Source organism: Drosophila tropicalis, unplaced genomic scaffold (genome assembly GCF_018151085.1).
Source record: "Drosophila tropicalis isolate 14030-0801.00 unplaced genomic scaffold, ASM1815108v1 contig_878, whole genome shotgun sequence".
Classification (NCBI taxonomy): domain Eukaryota; kingdom Metazoa; phylum Arthropoda; class Insecta; order Diptera; family Drosophilidae; genus Drosophila; species Drosophila tropicalis.
In genome coordinates, this window is record NW_027173374.1 from 12,431,859 (window position 1) to 12,450,511 (window position 18,653).

Below are 18,653 nucleotides of genomic sequence, written 5' to 3' on the forward strand. Positions count from 1 at the left end.
CTGTCGTCTCCCCATACTCACTGGCTTACAGGCTCCTTCGTCTGTTTCCTTTTTCAGAAAGCATCACATTTCGGGTAAATTTTAGATTTCAGCTCTCTGAATGTGGCCATCAATGGCGTCAATTATTTCATTGTCCTTCGGATCATTGCTTCGTACTTGTTGTTGTTGTTGCTGCTGTTGTTCAGCATGTAACTGATGACTCTGCTCATTGCTGTATCGAAGGATTTTCTGCTGATTTTGCAATTCCACATATACAATCAGGATGTCAGAAGACTTGTATACCCTTCACAATAACAAAACGAAAAGCCAAATAGTAAAAATGAAACTTGAAATCAAAGTTTATCACAAGTTTTAAGAAAGGATTGTTCTTCTAGAAACTTTCATTACAAATAATATATCATAATCAATCTCTGATCTATTCTATAAAGAAATTAACCAAAAATCTTATAATAGGACGCAAATTTCATTAAATATATAGAGAGTAGATCCAAATTTATGCAACTTCCATTCCGTTGAGTGTTTTCTGACTAATTTCTATATATATTCACTATGGAACTGCATTTCTCTCAATGTTTAGAGGGTATCGCCTGCAGCAAAGAGTGGGTTTTATTTTGGCTCGATGGTTGATGAATGGGAAAGCAAACAAGTTAGTAGTATCACAGAACTGGGCGTTAAATAGCCAAAAGGCATCATTAGTCAAGCTAGCTGACAAATAAATGTGTATACACATAAGTGTGTGTCTAGTAAATCGGGATAATCCGTCTGAATGTGTGATCATAAGTGACTGGAGAAGAGATGTAAATACAAATATGCATATTTCATATGTAAGTTACTTGAAAATTCAATCCAATTCCTTGGCCTACCCTCTGAATGTTTCATGGCTTTCACATGGATTCTGGGCTGCTTAATATCTCATAACCTTAATACAAGAATCGTAGCATTATAGAGCATTGCGACACTTGTGTTCACCTGTGTGTGTGTGTGTGTGACTCGAGGAGACATGTCAACATTTCTACCCCCAATGTGGAATTATTCCGTGCTTTTTCCCTCGCAGAAATGAACGAAACTGTCACATTTCAACTTACATTTTTATTTATTACATTTATTATGAGAAATTTTGCATGCGCGCATAGTCGAGTGTTGAAATGCAATAAAAGTGAGATGCCAAGTACCCGCATTCCCTTTCATCCCTTCTACCCTTATCTCATCCTCCGCCATTCTCTGCCTGACGTGGCTTCCCTTTAGCTACATACGTGCATGAATATTCGCTCACCTTGTGCACATTTTCTTTTTACTCTTTTTCATACGCAATTCGCATAATTTTACACACGAAGTAATTTTGCAACACCCCTCACACACACATGCACACACACATAAACATGGACGCAGATTGGCAACTCCTTTTGAATTTTCACACCAATTTTTCAACTCGACAAACCCGCTCAGCTAACAAAAAAAAAAAAAAAAAGAGGAAAACAGCTACAAAAAAGGAAACCAACGAAAGAAGGAAAGCAAAAAAAAAGAAGGCCCCATTGCCATATACATATGAGTGGAGGAATGGCTGAGGATACTTGGTTGGTTGACTATCAGCTTCGTTCCATAGGAAACGCACGCTGATGTGCGAGAAAAACACATCCGCCTGGCCGACCGACTGACTGAAGCTCCACTCCACTCCACCCGACCCGACTCTCGCTCTTGGCCAGTTTCGTTGGTCTGGTTCGTCTCTGCTGTTAGCCCAATTTGAATGCGCTGGCGCATATATCATTCCAGTTGACAGGACAATTCTCTTATCTGCGCAAAGCCAACACAACAGCCACAGTCCAGAGCTGAAACTGTAGATGGAGCTAAAGCTTGAGCGAATTTTTTCCTTTTTTGTCCTTTTTCATATTTTTTGTTTTTCTGTTAATTTGATTTTTTGTTTTTCTCCCCCCTCTTAGGACTTTGAGCGCGGTTCTTGTGTGGGCAGGAAAAAGTGTCAGAGTCAAATGAAAGCAATCAACATACTGTTTATGATCAAGGACTCGGCTCACAATTGATCAACATTTGCCATTAATAAAATGATTGCTTAAAGACTTCTCTACCCTTGACAGCCTGGAAAAATGTAATTTCTATTAATAGGACAACTTTTTGATGAAGTTGCTCGAGTCCAGTCACAACACTCATCTATTTAGCGACTTGTACGTGTGACCCATTTATCAGGCAACCCAAAGACAATCAAAATTAACGTATAACGTCCTCGGTCAAGTCAATCAGAATCTCTGTCTCTCTATCTGACTGTGTGTGTGTGGATGTGTGTGTGTGTGGGCTTGTAATTTGTACAAGCTGCTGTTGTCGTCGTTGTCATTAAAAAGCCATTTCGCCCATATATCATCAGAGACATCCGCCCACACTGCGAACCCCCAACCCAACGGCACCCGTACCGGGTCCGCCTTCCGCCAAAGGCTCCTGGCCAGGCATATAAATTACTTTATGATATTGTTTTGAACCTGCGCGACAAATAATATTGTCAGCCATTCGGTCATGGAAAAAGGGAGGACGTGGATGAAAACGGGGACAAGGGGATGAACTGCAATGCTATAGAGGTCATGCCGTCAGCTGGCAGCATCAAAAATTGAAAGTTCTTTGTCCTTGAAGCGAGACTAGGCAATGTAAATTGAGCTCTATTGAGATGATGGACTAATGGGACGTGGGCAGGGGGAGGGGCTGAGTGGGAGCAGCAGGGAAAATGGGATTGAGATTTAGTCAAGCGAGTGAAAAGCTTTAACCACACTTATGGGCCATTTGAATATCCTGTGTGTGCGCCTGTGTGCCCAGGCAATAAAAATGTCACTGGCAACTGTCACACAAACATTTTTTTCGGGGCTCTTACTTATCAAGGCAATAGCAGACAGGCTGCCGTCCTGGCAGTCCGCCGGTGGCGTGAACTGTGTGGGCTAAGGGGGGGCTGGGCCAAAGACATCAGTGTCAATTCAATTTTATTTTCATTGTGTCATAACAATAACATAAAATTAAAATAACATAAAAAGGAAATTGAGGATGCAGGGACTGCAAATCAACGCGGCGTAAAATCGTCCTGACTATAAGACACAGTCAGCGGAGACGGCGGAGTATGAGCAAATTCCTGTTATCCTTGTTGTTATGAACATCTCATCTCATCAGTGGTAAAAAAAAGAAAGCATAACAAAACGACAGAAGACACAGAGAGCAAACAAAAGTTGTGCATAAAACAGGAAACGGAAACACATCAGCGTAACGGAAGTCAAAAAGTCGTCACATTCACATAACAATGATGGCAGTCCATGTCCATGGAAGATTTCATTGTTTTCCTTTGCCTTTTTTTAACCCAACCTCCTCCTCCCACCACCCCCACCACCATACAATATGCATTGGGCCCGTAGAAGGGGTTGTGCCATGACGTAACAACATTTATGGCGTAAAGTAAGTAACGTAATAATGTCGCCAACAGTTACCAAAAAAAAGAAAAATCCCCCCCATACAGAACAGGGCACAAAAAAATAAACAGAATAACAAAAATATAAGAAGGATACAAGCGGGTCCAAGCCGACAATGGCTGCCCCCATTTCTTCTGTTATCCTTTTTCCTACTGTCTGTCTCTCTGTCTGTCTGTCTGACTGGCTGCTGTTGTTGTCATTGTCATTGTCTTTTTGTCGTTGTCAGGAATTCATTTGGAAAATTAATAAAAATATATACACAGCAACAAAAGCGTTGGCGATGAGACAGATATCCCAAGCGTCCATATACATATAAGTAAACTGATGCGGGGCAGAACTTTAAGTGGCTTTAAGAGCAACTCTTCTGGTTAAGAGCATTGTGTGGTGTTTGTTGTTTGCTTTGGGCACCCAAAATATGCATAAAGCATCCAAGAATTGGCATTGTTTCTAACTTAAATCTCAAATTTCATGTGAAATCCTAATGGAATCCTATGGAATACTGATTGATGGGTAACACTTCCTTGAAGGGAAATCATTTCATTTAAAGGCAAAGAAAAAACTTAATTCTTCTTTTTTTTCATTATTTATTTACCATTTGAGTCTTCCTGTTAGTTGGAAGGAAGTTATCAAGGTTTAAATACCAAATATTAAGCCACAAAGCTTAAAAGATTGGCCAGGATGACAACATTGGGTTAAAACAATGACTACATTAGCAGAAAGAGTAGATGGGACTGATAGTTATATTAGGTTGATAGTTTGTTCAGACAAGATCGAACAAAGCAAAAGTACTGACTGGTAAATCATTTACAATTACAAAAACGAGAAAAACGAAAGGAATTATATAATACTCTGCCAATTTATATAAACTATTTACTCATATTATCTCATTTGGCGGATAGAAATCTCTACTTTCTTATGCAGTAAGATAAATTAAGTCGTCAATATAAATTAAAAGTGCAAAATGTCATTAAAGTCGACAAAGATAAAAGAAAAACTGAGATTTAAGACTATGTTGGCTGTCGTTTTGAAAGATGGGACTATTCTCATTCAATTTTTAGTAAGTCTTCACTCAAGATATAATAGCAAACTGTAAGTTTAACTAAATGAAATAGATTTCAATCAAACCATGCTTTTGAGTTAATGAACAATACTCAAATTACTTCATTTGCCATTTAACTGTTATTACCTCAAAGGCCCCCAAAAACCCCCAAACCCCATTGGCAGACGACACATCATTAATGCCAAAAAACAATCTGATAACCACAATTTACCCCTCGATCAAAAAAAATGTAAAATGAAAATGAAAAGGGGAAGTGCTAGTATCCAGGCCAAAATACAACAAACAAACAATTCAAATTTTCTTTTACCGACAACAACAACAACAGACAGACAAACAAACAAACATCGAGGACAATTTTTCAATTTGCCCTCCATACTACACCCTCTCGGGCTTAGCTTCCCCGTCTCGTTTCACCTCATGTACCCACATTGAATAAATGCATTGAAACGCGTCGCGTATTTTGAATACAATTCGATTAGAAATGCTTTGCTTTTCGAAATAATAAATTAAATTTTGTTCCCGCTCTAGCAATTGGCAATGCCATTAACACCATCCTAGCCCAGTTTGGCATGGCCCATTCCGTGATCCAAGAAGCCCCGCATCCCGGCAGTCTCAAGTCTCTTTGCGGGGTGCAAAAAGGTTGCGAAATTGTGTTGGGGAATTCCTGTGGCAACGGTCTGGAAAAAAAGTAAACGCGGCATGCGACGCCGAATCAATTTCCTCAAAAAGCAAAGCAAAAAAAAAACACACTCACACACACACAGAGAAAAGAAAGCGGGAAAAAATACATCAGCAGATCCTTAGAGCCTGCAAGGGCTTTTCTTAAAATAACAAAATTACTTTTTATATGCAAGGATATGGCTGGAGCGGTAGCAGAGGCAACAACAACAACGGCATGCCATTGACAACCATTAATCATGGACGCCTGTCAGGGCGGGTTTGGGTAAGGCTTGGGTGAGGGCTGGCAGCCTGCTTGCCTCCTTGCCTGACTGTCTGCTGATTGTCCTGCGCTGCAATGGTTGTGTGTGTGTGTGTTTTTTTTTTTTAACTTTGCCTTTTACATGCTAATGCCTGGCACTGGGGCTCAAGTCATGCTCATGCACGGACCACGCCCAGCTGCGAAATTGACAGGCAAACCGGAGAGTGCGTTGTGACATGACACTTGCAAAGGACCAGAAACAGCAGCAGCAGCAGCACGAGGAACAGGAGCAGTAGCCAGAAGCCAGGACCTAGGCGTGGGCAGGTTATGTATGCCATCATTAGACTTGGTCCGTTTGCCACGCCCGTGCTGTTGCAAATTGGCAGCTCGACCATGGACGGGCCCATCATGTCACATGACAAGATGATGGCTACATCAGAAGTGTGAGTAGGAGGAGGAGGAGAAGGTAAAGTCAAAGTTCAATGCGAAATGCCAAAATTCCGATTGCCAAGATATGTATTCAAAAGAGAAGTTAAAGGAAGGAGAAGGAGTTGATGCAGAAACATTGTCTAATTGCTGAATTTATTGAAGGCTCTCCGCTGCCCCATCTTTGCTAGCATGTCATAAAGTGCAAATACTTGGCCCCGCCTAAAAGCATGCAATGAAATTCACAGTGATTTGTGTTTTGCTCTTACTTGACATGCATTTTCAATTTAGCCAGAGGCTTTAAGAACGAACCCCAACTATCCCCACTGCTACCCACCCTCGTGCCAATAATGAATTCCATTTTCCATCCTCCATGTCCACTTCTCCGTCTCCGTCTTCTTTGCCTCCATCCTACGACCGACGTTGGTGGTGTTCATTTATGCAATTGCAAATGCATTTCGTTGCCGGGTAAAAGTTCCAAGAAAACGACGTGACAGAGAGCCAGAGGAGAAGACGCAGCCAGGTCCTCCAACTTGGGTACGATAAAAGTTTATGTATGTACTACAGTGCTGGCTACAGAGGCTTGGCGGTGTGGCTTGCCTTCCCAGCATTGACATTTCAAGTGGTCCTCGGGTTCACGGAAACGCCATCAGAATAGTTTTAATAATGCACAAGACGATGGCAAAACGAGTCCAACTAGCATAGCATAAAATGCAGGACATACGAGGACAAGCCCAGAAGAGTCAACCAGCGCACAGATAAGGCCAGGACTGTCCAAGTAACAAGACCAAACACAACCAAAAAAAAAAAAAAAACCAGAAAGAGCAAAAAAAGGATACGGAAAAACAAACTCTTAGGGGCAACACAGGAACTAAAGAGAGTATGGCGGGACAAAAGAGGACAAACAACATGAAAATTCAATGCAACTTTGTCTATTCGATGTCAAAATGAATACTTTTGCATTATTTATGTCGCCGTACTTATTCCTCCTCAGCTCAGCTGAACAAAACGAACAGGAAAACGGAACAAATAGCATTGCAATTTATGCTTCCAAGCAAAGGCAAATTTCAATCAACACATAACATACTTTCGGGCAGCTTTAATTAAATGATCGCCCAAATATGAAAAAAAAAAATAAAATGGATAGCAAAACTAAACACTAGTAACTGTTTATTCTCTTTTGTTTTTAATTTGCTTATCTGTTTCCACTAAAGCAGACAAACAAAATTTATTACTCAGCTTAGTTTTTAAATTTCTTTAGTCAATATTTTGAATTGAACTTGAAATCCGTGAGTGCTTTCAATTCATTTTCCTTTAATTGATTAATATTATATTTATGAAGATGGTATAATTGTTGTTAAGATATAGGTAGGTCCGATCTTCATTAAGAATTGATTGCTTAATATGTGTGGGGAAAAGTCAATTGTCAGTTTCAAGATAAAAGAAAGTTAGCACACATTTATCACTCGTTCTTTACTAATTAACTGACTGATATTTCATAATTATTCTAATAAAACTTTAATATTTACTTTAAAATAATATTTGCGTCTCTGTTTTGTTTCTTTGTTTCAAAAGAAAACAAAGTAAAGCAGCTAATATAAAGTAAAAGAAACATTTATCAAATCTCCGTTATTTTTGCGCAGTGTTATAAAATAGTAAGAACAATTAAAACAGTTTACTTACTCAGTACCTCAGCAGCGATCTCTTCCAGTACAGCGACCCCGCACAGCTGCAGCAACTGAAGCTTCCCCCCTCAGTTGAAGTTTCTTTTATAAGCCCAAGCAGTGAGAGAATCAATCACTTGCTGAGCACCGCTCGCGTTCTGTCACCTCCCACGCATGCACACACACACACATGCACCGCTCTGACTATGCAGGCTCATATGCATGCACACTCACAAGCTGTCAACTCCCACGCAATTCACGCACACACATTCACTAGCACCGCTCTCCATATGCCCGCTCAAAAGCACGCTCAAATGCACGCTCACCCAACGAAAGCCAAGCTTTGAGAGAATCGATCAATTGCTGAGTACCTCTCGCGTTCTGTCACCATCCACGCATGCACACACACACACACATACACTAGCACTATGCACTCCCATATGCACGTACACTTAGCTGACGTCAGCGAGTGAGCGAGAGATGAATTTTTCACTTTCTCCCGATCAGCAACTAGGTGTGCGAGTGACAAAGCAGTTCAGTGGGAGAGAATTTCTCTCGCTCTTTGCCGTCGCTGGGCCTATAAAAGAAGCTGCAACTGAGGGGGGGACGTAGATTGGGAATAATTAACAAAAATTCTTATTTTTTTTTAATGGTTTTTAATTTTTGTAAATTTTTTTTTTTATTTTTGTTTGTTTTTCGTTAATTTTTGCTCAATTACTAATTTTAATGCCAATAAAATAAATATCATAGCATTGTTTTTTTTTTTCAATGGCAATTAAAATTTAATGCTAATGCTTAACGGCCAAACTCTGTTAACTTGTAAACAACCCACATTCGCAAACCTTTAAATAGCTTTGCCCTAAACTGATTTATCTAATACCATCAAATGTTTTCACTAACTTCTTCTTAAATTCCTCTAATACATTCACACATTGTATCAAGTGTTGCTTTTTTGCAGAATCACAGACAAATGAGGTTGGAGGGGTCACCGCATATTTTTGGTCCAAGTACTTATCTTGAAGTGTGCCAAGTGTCCTTGCTTGTAAGAGAGGAAGCATAAATGAAAGTACATATGCATACTTATGGATGTTCATGCAGACATTTTTATTTCTGGAATCATTCGCTACGCTCAACAAACTTGAACTTGAAGGGCATATTTGGTTTAACAAAGAACTGGGTCTTGAAGGCATTGTCGATGGGATAATCGAAACCGATGTCAAAGTTGCGTACCAGCCTGGCGACGGCAATTTCTAATATCATGTCGACAATACGTTTCCCAGCACAGGCACGTGGACCGAATCCAAATGGTATATACATGAATGGAGTGGCCGTGTCGCCCACTAGAGTTGAATTGGATTGATCGCGTAGCCATCGTTCGGGTAGAAATTCACGAACTTGCGGAACAAACTGCTCCACATTGGCCATTTGAAAATTGGCTCCAGTGCCGACGTCAGTGCCAGCCACAATGCGATAACCACTGAGGACCACATCGTGTGGCATGCGACGTAAGGTTCCTGGACCAATGGGATACAGACGAATGCCTTCCTTTATGCAGGCACGTAAATATGGTAAGTTAGCCATATTCTCCATAGTCAAAGGGGAGTTCTTTTCGGGCAGTGTTTGCTTAATCTCTTCCAGAAGGCGTGCCTGTTTTGCTGGATTCTTTGCCAGACTAAGTAGAATTCCACTAAGGCTGACCAAGGTCTTTAAAAAGGGTAAAGAATAGTATGTATTACTTTTTCTCAACACCAACTAACGATAGTTTCTTTACTTACAGGATCTGAACCAGCGAATAGCAAGTCCAGGGCTATTATAACTGCTGTTTCTCGATCTACATTTGCCAATTTCTCCAACAAACTCTTCTCCAAGCCAATATCTGTGCTAATTTTACCAGCTTTGGCATCTTCTTCAATCTTTTTGAGAGCGTGTTCAATATGGGCATAGCATATATTGAGAATTGTATCAAACTGTCTCATTAGACGCTTGAATTTTGGCACTGGCAAATATTTCCAAACGGGTGGTAGTATATCCAACTCGAAACCCGCTTCCAGAACATCCTGTAAAGCTTTTGTAAGCTGCAAGCCCTCAGCACTGTTCCGATTCTCGCCAAGGAGACCCAATTTGGCATTGAGGGCCACCGAGCCAATGGACTCCAAGACCAAAAAGCGAATATCCTCAATGAAATCATCAGGCATTTCGTTCGTGCCAGGATCACGAATTAAGCGTATGCTGCAAAGGATTAAACAATACTCAAAAGAATCCTTTAGCGAATCTTTATGTCAACTTACCGCTCTAGAAACTCATCGTTGACTTGCAGTAAATTACCCACATATAATTTGGCATTTCGTGGTTGAAGAAGTATGGGATTCACGGCCGTTCGCATTTTACCCCAAGCTGGGCCATTACTAGAATATTTGCAACATTTGTAAAAAGCATAAATTGTTTGGCACTCAAGGCCCACCCCGATGTAAGGCCATCCTTATCGCCAAATATCTCCTTTCTGTGCACTCGTTTGAAGTATTCAAATGTCTTGAAGCTCCGTCTATAGGGCAGTGGTCCCTCGTTCCTAAAGATCACCGAGTAATCCTCAGGATTCATGGTGAACACCATATCCACACCGGCCACACTTGGCATACGGAAAATGTTGCCATAACGTTTATTCAAATCCAAGAACATATGATGTATAGGCGCATTTCGATAGCGGCCTGTAATTGGTCAAAGAAAAGAGGGAGAGAGAAAGAGAAAGTTGTCACACGTCTTCCTTTCCCTTTCAATAGTGTATACATACCGCCTGGCAAAAAAGCTCGTATCATATGAAATCTACTGGGGCCCGGCAAATCGGCATAAGGCTTGGCCTGTTCTAAGCTCACTGGGTCCACCGTGGAAGAAGCCTACAAAGACGTTTGTTTAATATACGAAATATCCTACAATAAGTCATGGACCCATCTTACCCTAGTGGCCATCTGCCTATATAGATGCGAAATTTGGCATGGGATCTGCCCCGTTGCTTTCAACTGCTTTGACAACATATTGAATACTGACAACATTCTTTTAGAATCTTAATGAATTTTTACTATTTGTTCCAAGTGAGAAAGCTTTCAAAAGCTTTTATGGTAGCGCTCTCTACGAAAGATTACCCATAATTGATTAATTTAACTTTTTTTTCGTTCTTTCGCTTTGTCCATATTATTCGTAATAAACAACAATATCTCAACTGACCTTGGCGGTCTCTTAAAGTCAGCGATTGTGTGCTCTTATCGCAGTTCTCTTAAAAAGCTGATGAAATTATTTAAATTAAATGTGTAACATATATTCCCTTACAAACTACAAAATCAGATAAATTTATAAATAAAAAATAAGAAGACAATTAAATTTAGGGAACATTTGTGAATTCCAATGTTGAATATGTTTCAAAACTTGTCGTAAAGGTCAGTGGAAAGGTCAGTTTTTCCTTGCTAAAAGAATATTATAATTAAAAGCCAATTTATTTATAAATATGGAAATATGGACTGACAGTAGTCTCGGTTTTCACGGTTTTCTTTTTGAAACTGAAATTATGGACAATTATTTATTTATTTCTTTGCTTTTCTGTGTCATTGACCCTGCTCATTTGAAAGTTACCAGCAAGAAGAGGTCACAAGATTAGTCCAACATAACGTATAAACATAAATCTCTTTACTCAACCGATGTCAATTCATAATACTCTTGGCCTGTTCCCATTTGTGGAATTTAATACCTGAATTGTTTTGCCTAAAACATCGAAATCTAAACAAAAATTTAAGCCTGTCAGAGACAGAATCGAAAACAACAATAAAAATGGAGTGGAGTGGAGCAGCAGCAGCTAGCAGACAAAAGCAATATCAGAGCTGACAGAAAATCTATATAGACGACAAAGGCCAGACTGACGGCTATAATAAAATCGATTTTTTATGCTCGTTTTTTCCTTTTTTCAGACAAGGACGCGTCGCATCGGGACGCGTCTCGACCAGCGGGCCCATAAATATGGACACACACACACACCCATCCATAGACATGGAGAGACCAGACAAACTGATGATGACGGGCAGGCGGCATACAAAAGTTGACCTCGACTTTGGAGCTGTCAAAGCCAGCAGCCAGCAGTGGCAGCAAAACTAAACTGACCTAAACCAACAAAAATTGACTTTTGCAGCCTAAATACAAAAGCCTGAACCTGAGCATGACAGAGCCAAAAAAGGGAGAGTGATGGGGCGGGGAGTGAAAGGGGGCTGCAGACGGGCGTTAAAATACAAAATATCAGCATGACGCAATGATTTCCGGGCCAGAAGTGAAAATGAAACCTGTTGGAGCTGTTGGCAATATAAACAAATTCAATTTGACAGCTGACAGCGATGGCGGGCGGCACACACACACACACACACACACACACAAACACACATACTCATAGACACATAGCGAAAGGGGGAAAAGAGACACCCAGAGAAAGAGAGAGAGAGAAAGCCGCAAGTAATAAACTTTTACGATCTGTTTTACGGCAACGCGGCACGTGCAACTAGGCCCAGGATATTGAGCCAGAAACCATGACAGCGGGGGGTAGGGCGGGAGGTTGTGTAAGCGGGGAAAAGGTTGCAACATAAATTTAATGAAGCTAAAAACGCCGACACAGCCACAATGCAGACACACACACACACACATATACACAGCATCCACGCTTACATATGCATGTGTAGGAAAGTCGAGCCGAGGACCGCAGCAGAAATGTAGGCAATAAAAATAAAATAAAAGTAAATTGTTCAAGGACAACAATATTTTATGTTTATATTTTACAAAGCGACAGATACAATGAGATAACAGACAGCAGACGACATAGACAAAGAAGGCAATGGACCAGCGAGAAGGAGAGTGAAATTTGCTCGTTTTACAAATTTCGCTGCATTCTCTTCCCCGTTTCTTTTCTCTTTTTTTTCTGAGTAAATGGGAACAGCCCATAACCAAGTGGGGGTGCGTCTGCGACACAAAAATGTCAGCGACACTCAAAAAGTCCGACATTCGGCTCTTTGCCCATTGATGGATGATTCTTTTGGCCAGTGCCGCGAGTGCCAGCACAAGAAGAGAAAAAAAGAATACCGAACGAACGATAGAAAAATAAAAGCACCAGAAACTAGCAATTTGTATGGAATACATCAGAAACAGAAGTCCTGGAGTTTGCCGGCGACGGCCAGAAAGAGGCAGCATGATGCCAGAACACAGAACAGAGAATGCCGGAGAATTCTGAGTTATAGAAAGCCATAACCTGCACTCTCTCTGGTTTGAGACTCTTCCTTTCCCTCTCCCACTCGCACTCTCCACTGTGCTTGCCCTCCTATCCTTTGGCTTTCTATCTCTATCCTGCTTATGCTTGCTTGAAGCGCGCTTTATGATTGCCAGGCATAAATAAGCAGCAAAAGCATCCCCCATATGATGATGGCCCATGGGGTGGTCCTGGCCAAGTGCACTTCCTGTATGTGTGCTTTCAGTGTTTTTTTCTCCCACCAAACCATGCTGCGCAGCTTTGGAGTTCGACTTCACCTGCTTTACATTCAGCTAGTCTGTCCAGTCTGGCCAGCCTTTCACATACAGCAGCTCCTTCTTGCCGGCTTTCTGTTTCAGCGTTGACAAAGCCGTCGACAACTGGATAAATGTGTATCTCCCTTATATACATACATACATATCTGTGTATGCATATACACATGTAGATGTAGAGGTAGACCTAGTTGTTAGTGCGTTTGTCTGCGCATCTTCTCTCTGAGCTCAGCCGATGTGCGGGTGTATGTGTGTGTATGTGTGTGTGTGTGGGTCTGTGTGTTAAGCAAAAGTAGCAATTCATCATAGAAAATGGCGGAAATAATCGTCCTTTTTATGGGGGTGCTTACAGATGTGGGTGTCCATTTGCCTATTGCCTTAGTATCTTGCATGAACATCAATTAAATTCTACTCTCTCTCTCTCTCTCTCTCTCTCTCTCTGTCTAGGTGTAATAATTTTATCTAAATTTATAAAGCTTCAGATTTTTTTCACATTCCATAAGTTTATAGTCATTAAAAAGTATAAATAATATTATTTTACTGATAAATCTTTTTTCAGGACCCTTTTTGTTTCTCTAACTCCAAGATTGATAACATTGTTCTAGCGAGAAAAAGGACTTCAAGGACTACTTTATATGTAATTTCATTAAATTTCAATCAATCTATTAAAAACTAAGCCCAGAAGCATTAATTTCACTTTTATAGACCAATTCCCAATGGTAACTGCCCGTTACGAAATTCTTGCCACATGTCCTAAAAGCTATTCCACATGGTACATGAAAAACGCATCTTCCCATCTACTTAATGCGCCACCAACAAGAATGAGAGATGGAGCCATATCAACTCACGTTTTATCACCCAAACGTAGTCACTCCCATTCCAGACATCAGGCTAGGCCAAAGGCCAAGTCATCAAGTTTGGCTTAAGAGTCAAACATTTAGTTAATTTTAAATGCTTATTAGCGTAATTTACAATTCCTCACATGGCATATGGGTCACAAAATCGGGCTAAGACCCAAGTGGATCCGCTTTGGCTTCTGTGGCATATGTAAGTGGAGGCGAAATTATAATTTTATTATCATTACCGAATGCCAAGACCGAGTGCGAGTGTCTTATCACCAAAGTTTTACGAGCTCTCACAGAAGACCCTTTTTGCAGGGGTCAGAGGACATGTTGTTGTTGTTGTAGTTGAAATGAAAATAAACTGAAGAGAGAGCTTAAAATGTTTACGATGCGTTGACGACATCGTCATTGTCCTTGTCGTCATCGTCATCGTCATCACCATTGTTACTCGTTGTCATTGTCGGTCTGTCCGTCTGTCTTTCTGTCTGGCCCCGCAGCAGTCAGTTTATGGGCTTTTTATGCGCTTTTTATGTTTCATTCTAACCTCAATTTAATTGTTTAGCCGGTGACAATCATTACCCCAGTGTTTTTTTCCCAACAACAACATATGCTAGTGGCAACTGTTGAACTTTTACGACTCCAAAGGAGCTGTCAATTTGATGTCCTCCAATGCGCCATTGACATCTGCCATTCGCATACGCAGCCACATCCGCATATCCGCACATCCGCTCTCTCTCTGTGTGTGTGTGTGTGTAATAAAAACATGAAACAGATTACAGTTTATGACCATGCCAAACTTAACGGAAGTTGTAAAACACTCAAGAGCTTTGCATCCGCCTCCGTCCGTTCATTCGTTCTAATGCCCGGACATCGCCCGGTTAGGCTGGTGTGAAAACTAGCTATAAGATTTTCATTTAGCGCCCCGCAACTTTTGAATTCCTTTCAACCGTTTTACGACCTTTATTTGCTCACCAAAATTTACGATGATAACAATCGTTGATGCACTCGCTTATTATTTAAATACACTTTGAATGGGTAATGCGAAATTGCTCATCAGTTTTGTAACGCTTTGCCATATTTTGAAACTCTTCTATGAATCCACATTAAGATGTGGGTCATTGATTGCTGAATAGACTGCCAAACCTTCCATACATTGTAGCCATAATCCTTAATTGGATTCATTACTTTCTAGTCCAGAAATCATGACAATGTAGAGTATCTAAGTAAAAGTGCATATAAACTTCGGTGGCACAAAAGCAACAAGATTTTCTATTACATAATAATTTACAGCATTTGGACGGTATCGTGATTTTGTTGTTTTTACGATCATTAAATGCCAGGACACACAGATTTGTCAATTTTGGTTGTTAAATAAAGCGCAAAATTTACAGGTTGCCTCTGAACTCTTGGAAAAAACTCGTAAACTTCCACCCCGATCCGTTTGAGCTATTTGTGGTTATTTTTACGACCAAAATGCTGTCTCTGGTATGTATTATTATTATGATTATCGACTACGGAATCCTTGATCCTTCCATGCGATGTCAGTTTTTTTTTTCTTCAACCAAGGTGTAAAAATGTTCTTTGCCATTACTATTATTGTTTTTACAGCTCTTCTGTCTGGCTCTCTTTGCCCTTTTTGGTATCCTTCTCCCGTTCTTGCAACTTTCCCATCTCTATGGCTTTTCTTGGCATTTTCCTTCGACACTTGTTTACTCAAGCGCGAAAATGGATTTGTTTTTTACGACTTGATTATTATGACTCTGACTGCGTTTGATTACAAATATTATACCATCGAAAGTTATTCAGTGTTTCTTTGTTTTTTTGTTTAGCTGGTAAATGGTTTTGATTTTTTGCCATTTTTGTTTGTGTGTTGTTTTTTTTTTTTCTGCTTATGTTTATTAATGAGAAATCATGTATTGCATGCTAAAAGTGAAATTTATTGAACCGTTCAAGTGAAAAATGCTTGAAACGAATATAATGACATTTAACATTTTGTTTAACTCAATGACAGATCTCATATAGAAGAAGAAAATGGTTTCTATTCAATCATTAGATTGTATTTGATCGTTAGATAGAGCTTCTATTTCTTATATAAGACATAATAGACTTACAAAAGGATAAGGATAAGATGTGGTTAAGAATTAACCACATCTACATAGAATTTAGTCTCAGGGTGAAAAGTTGCTGGCTTTCGCCCACTCTCACCCCCTCTGTCTATTATCACAACGATTCAAATTCCGATTTAGTCTCAGAATGTTTTCTATTACTGTTTAATGTCATGGTATTTAGCTTGAAAAGAAACAATACAAATACAAATTTTTGCATTTATTTCTGAAATTTCTGAAATTTGCATGGCTTAACTAAAGTTTTACCTCAAGTTTGTTTGATTAAATTTTCTTTGTGCTGTAGCAGCTGAAAAACTCTGCTTTGCATTTAAAATCTATTGCATTTGCCCATGCCCGATGCCAGATACCAGATTTCTGTCAATCCGCTGTCAAGTCTGGGCGACCGACCAACTTACAATATAAAGAAACAATTTTCTTTTGCCACTCTGTGGAAAAGTGCAATGAAAATAAAATTAAATCTGCAATTTTGAGGTAACCATAAAAAGTGTCTGTGTCTGAGACGTTTGTGCTTACCTTTTTGGTTCTAGTCGTTGTCGTCGTCGGCAGCCATGCAAAAAACTTCATCATCAACTTGAACTTGATTAAAAATGAAACAAGTTTTCTGCATGTCCTGGCTAAGGGCAAGACATTGTCATTTTCATTGCTATTGACTATGGCCATTGTCTGGCGACAGCGTCAATGGACGCATAATAATCTTACTTTCACTTCCTATTCAAGTTGTTGTCCATAAAATTATGTTTAATGTGCAACAAAAGAACATAAAAGATAAGCTCGCCAAAGTAAATTACTTGGTAATTGAAAGTGTGGCCAAAATGTGGCGAATCAATGGCATAATGGCGAATGGGCTAAGGGGATGGTAACTCTGAGCTAAGCCTTTTGGCTACGCATACTCGCATAATTTGGCTTGGAAATTTTTCGAAATTCAAATTTGTTTACGCTGATAAGGCGAAGAAGCTAACCCGCACCCCATGTTGGCTGACTTTGGCATCACCTTCTTATCTCAGCTGAAGAAGACAAAGGCTTAGGCCATGATGAGTGATGGTTGCTCTAGCGCCCCCAGCGCCAGCTATGAAATTTCTACGCCAAACCCAAAAAGAAAGAGATAAGATTACCTGGGCCTTTCTCCACAGACCCCACCATTACCTGGCTGGCTGGCTGGCAGTTTCAATGAAAAATGAGTTAATTAAAGCCACGTTCTTTGAATGCCAAGGCGATCAAATTCATTTGGCAAAGTTTTCCCCCTTGTTCTCTCTGTGTGAGATAAAACTGTAAAATGCTAAACATTTGAAATTACCTCTCCCCCAACCACTCCACCACCCCCTCTGATGTCGATGGTGCTGTCCAAGTCGCTTATTAAATCAAGTTAATAACTTTTAGAGCCGCAATAAAAGTGTCAAAGATTATAGCATAGTTATAAGGGCATGAGCCTATGGATGGTTGGCCTGAAAGCAATTAAATTCGGTTTAATTACGACGCATTTTTGTTTTTGGCCCGGATCTGCCAGGATATGCCAGGATGCCAGAATGTTTGTTAATTTCAACGCCTCATGCGGCTGAGATAAAATTGCCAGCCAGAAATGCGAAGAGATGGAAAAAAATTTAACTTTTTTTTTTGTGACCAATGCCAACGTCTGTCTCTCTCTCTCTCTGCCCTCTTCTACACTACCCTTTTACTATCCTGATCCCCCTATCCCACAAATTCCCACTCCACCACTACCATTCTCATACTCATTCTCGGTCTCGTTCTTTTGCCATCGTTTTGCATGTACAGCAAATTGCTAGAAGAGATTGGGTGTGGAGAGCGGCTTTGGCCCTGCCCGCCCCTGGCATGTTTATCTGCACGCAGACAGATACCGCCGCATGTCGAGGAGCCCGGGTAGTGTGTGCAAATGTTGTGCGAGCCATTAATCACACGATTTCATGAATACATCAGCCAGTGAGGCACAGACGACAACGACGACTACGACGACGGCAACGATGGCCAGGACGACTCACACAGGATGGCCCCCCCCTCAAAACAACATAAACGCAACAAAACGAAATGACTCAAAAATCTTATTTTCAGCTCATGTTGTGCTCGTTTGTTATTTTAGGGTTAGCCTTTGGTTTCATCTACGTACGTACGTATCACATGCGGTTCAGTTCGGTTCGGTCCAGAGGTCCAGAGGCAAGAATGGCAGGGAGGCAAAACCAAACGGAAAATGCAAAGCATTTTGGTTTGTCAAGGCGGAGGCCAAGCTTCGAGTTGCATTAATGACATCAGCCAGGACCCGGAGACCAAGTCGAAGTCAGAGCCAGTCAGTCAAACTGCTGCTGCTCCTGTGGCTATGCCTGTGCCTGTCACTGGATCTGTCCTATATGTGTGTCTGTTTGTTGGTTTTTGTTTTTGGGGGGGCATGGAGTTTTTCATTTTAGTTTAGCTATTTCTATTCTTTCTTTTTTTTTGATCTGTGCACTCATTCCTTTCTCTCTCTCTCTCGCTCTATCTTTTATCTTACTTTCTCATTCTAGCTAGTTGGGTGTTCTGACTCTAGTTTTTCTTTTTTTTTTTTTTTTTTTTGGTTGTCAGAAGCAAACCATTAAGCTCTTGACTTGTCGCTGGCGGCTGTTTTGTTTTGCCCTGC

General features: G+C 40.5%; 1 protein-coding gene and 1 long non-coding RNA gene across 2 annotated transcripts in view; both read right to left on the reverse strand.

The window, feature by feature from the left end:
- LOC137585949 (uncharacterized) overlaps positions 1-7,578 on the reverse strand; it is a 174,698-nt gene extending 167,120 nt beyond the window's left edge. Inside the window, exon 1 of the long non-coding RNA XR_011033651.1 lies at positions 7,541-7,578. This is a non-coding gene — a long non-coding RNA (uncharacterized lncRNA). The remainder of the gene's footprint in view (positions 1-7,540) is intronic.
- A 1,023-nt stretch (positions 7,579-8,601) lies between these two features.
- Positions 8,602-10,545, reverse strand: Cyp12e1 (Cytochrome P450 12e1). Its single transcript, XM_068299481.1, has 6 exons — positions 10,473-10,545; positions 10,310-10,412; positions 9,983-10,226; positions 9,810-9,926; positions 9,297-9,750; positions 8,602-9,225 (listed from the first exon to the last, which is right to left on the reverse strand). The coding sequence occupies exons 1-6, from the start codon at positions 10,482-10,484 to the stop codon at positions 8,638-8,640; spliced, it is 1,518 nt and encodes a 505-aa protein (XP_068155582.1). The 5' UTR covers positions 10,485-10,545; the 3' UTR covers positions 8,602-8,637.
- Positions 10,546-18,653: the final 8,108 nt, after the last annotated feature.

Coding starts and splice junctions, on each gene's coding strand:
- Cyp12e1 (XM_068299481.1), bottom strand. Junction 9,927..9,982: donor AAGGATGGCCTTACATCGGG/GTGGGCCTTGAG, acceptor CAAATATTCTAG/TAATGGCCCAGCTTGGGGTA. Junction 9,226..9,296: donor TATTCGCTGGTTCAGATCCT/GTAAGTAAAGAA, acceptor CCCTTTTTAAAG/ACCTTGGTCAGCCTTAGTGG.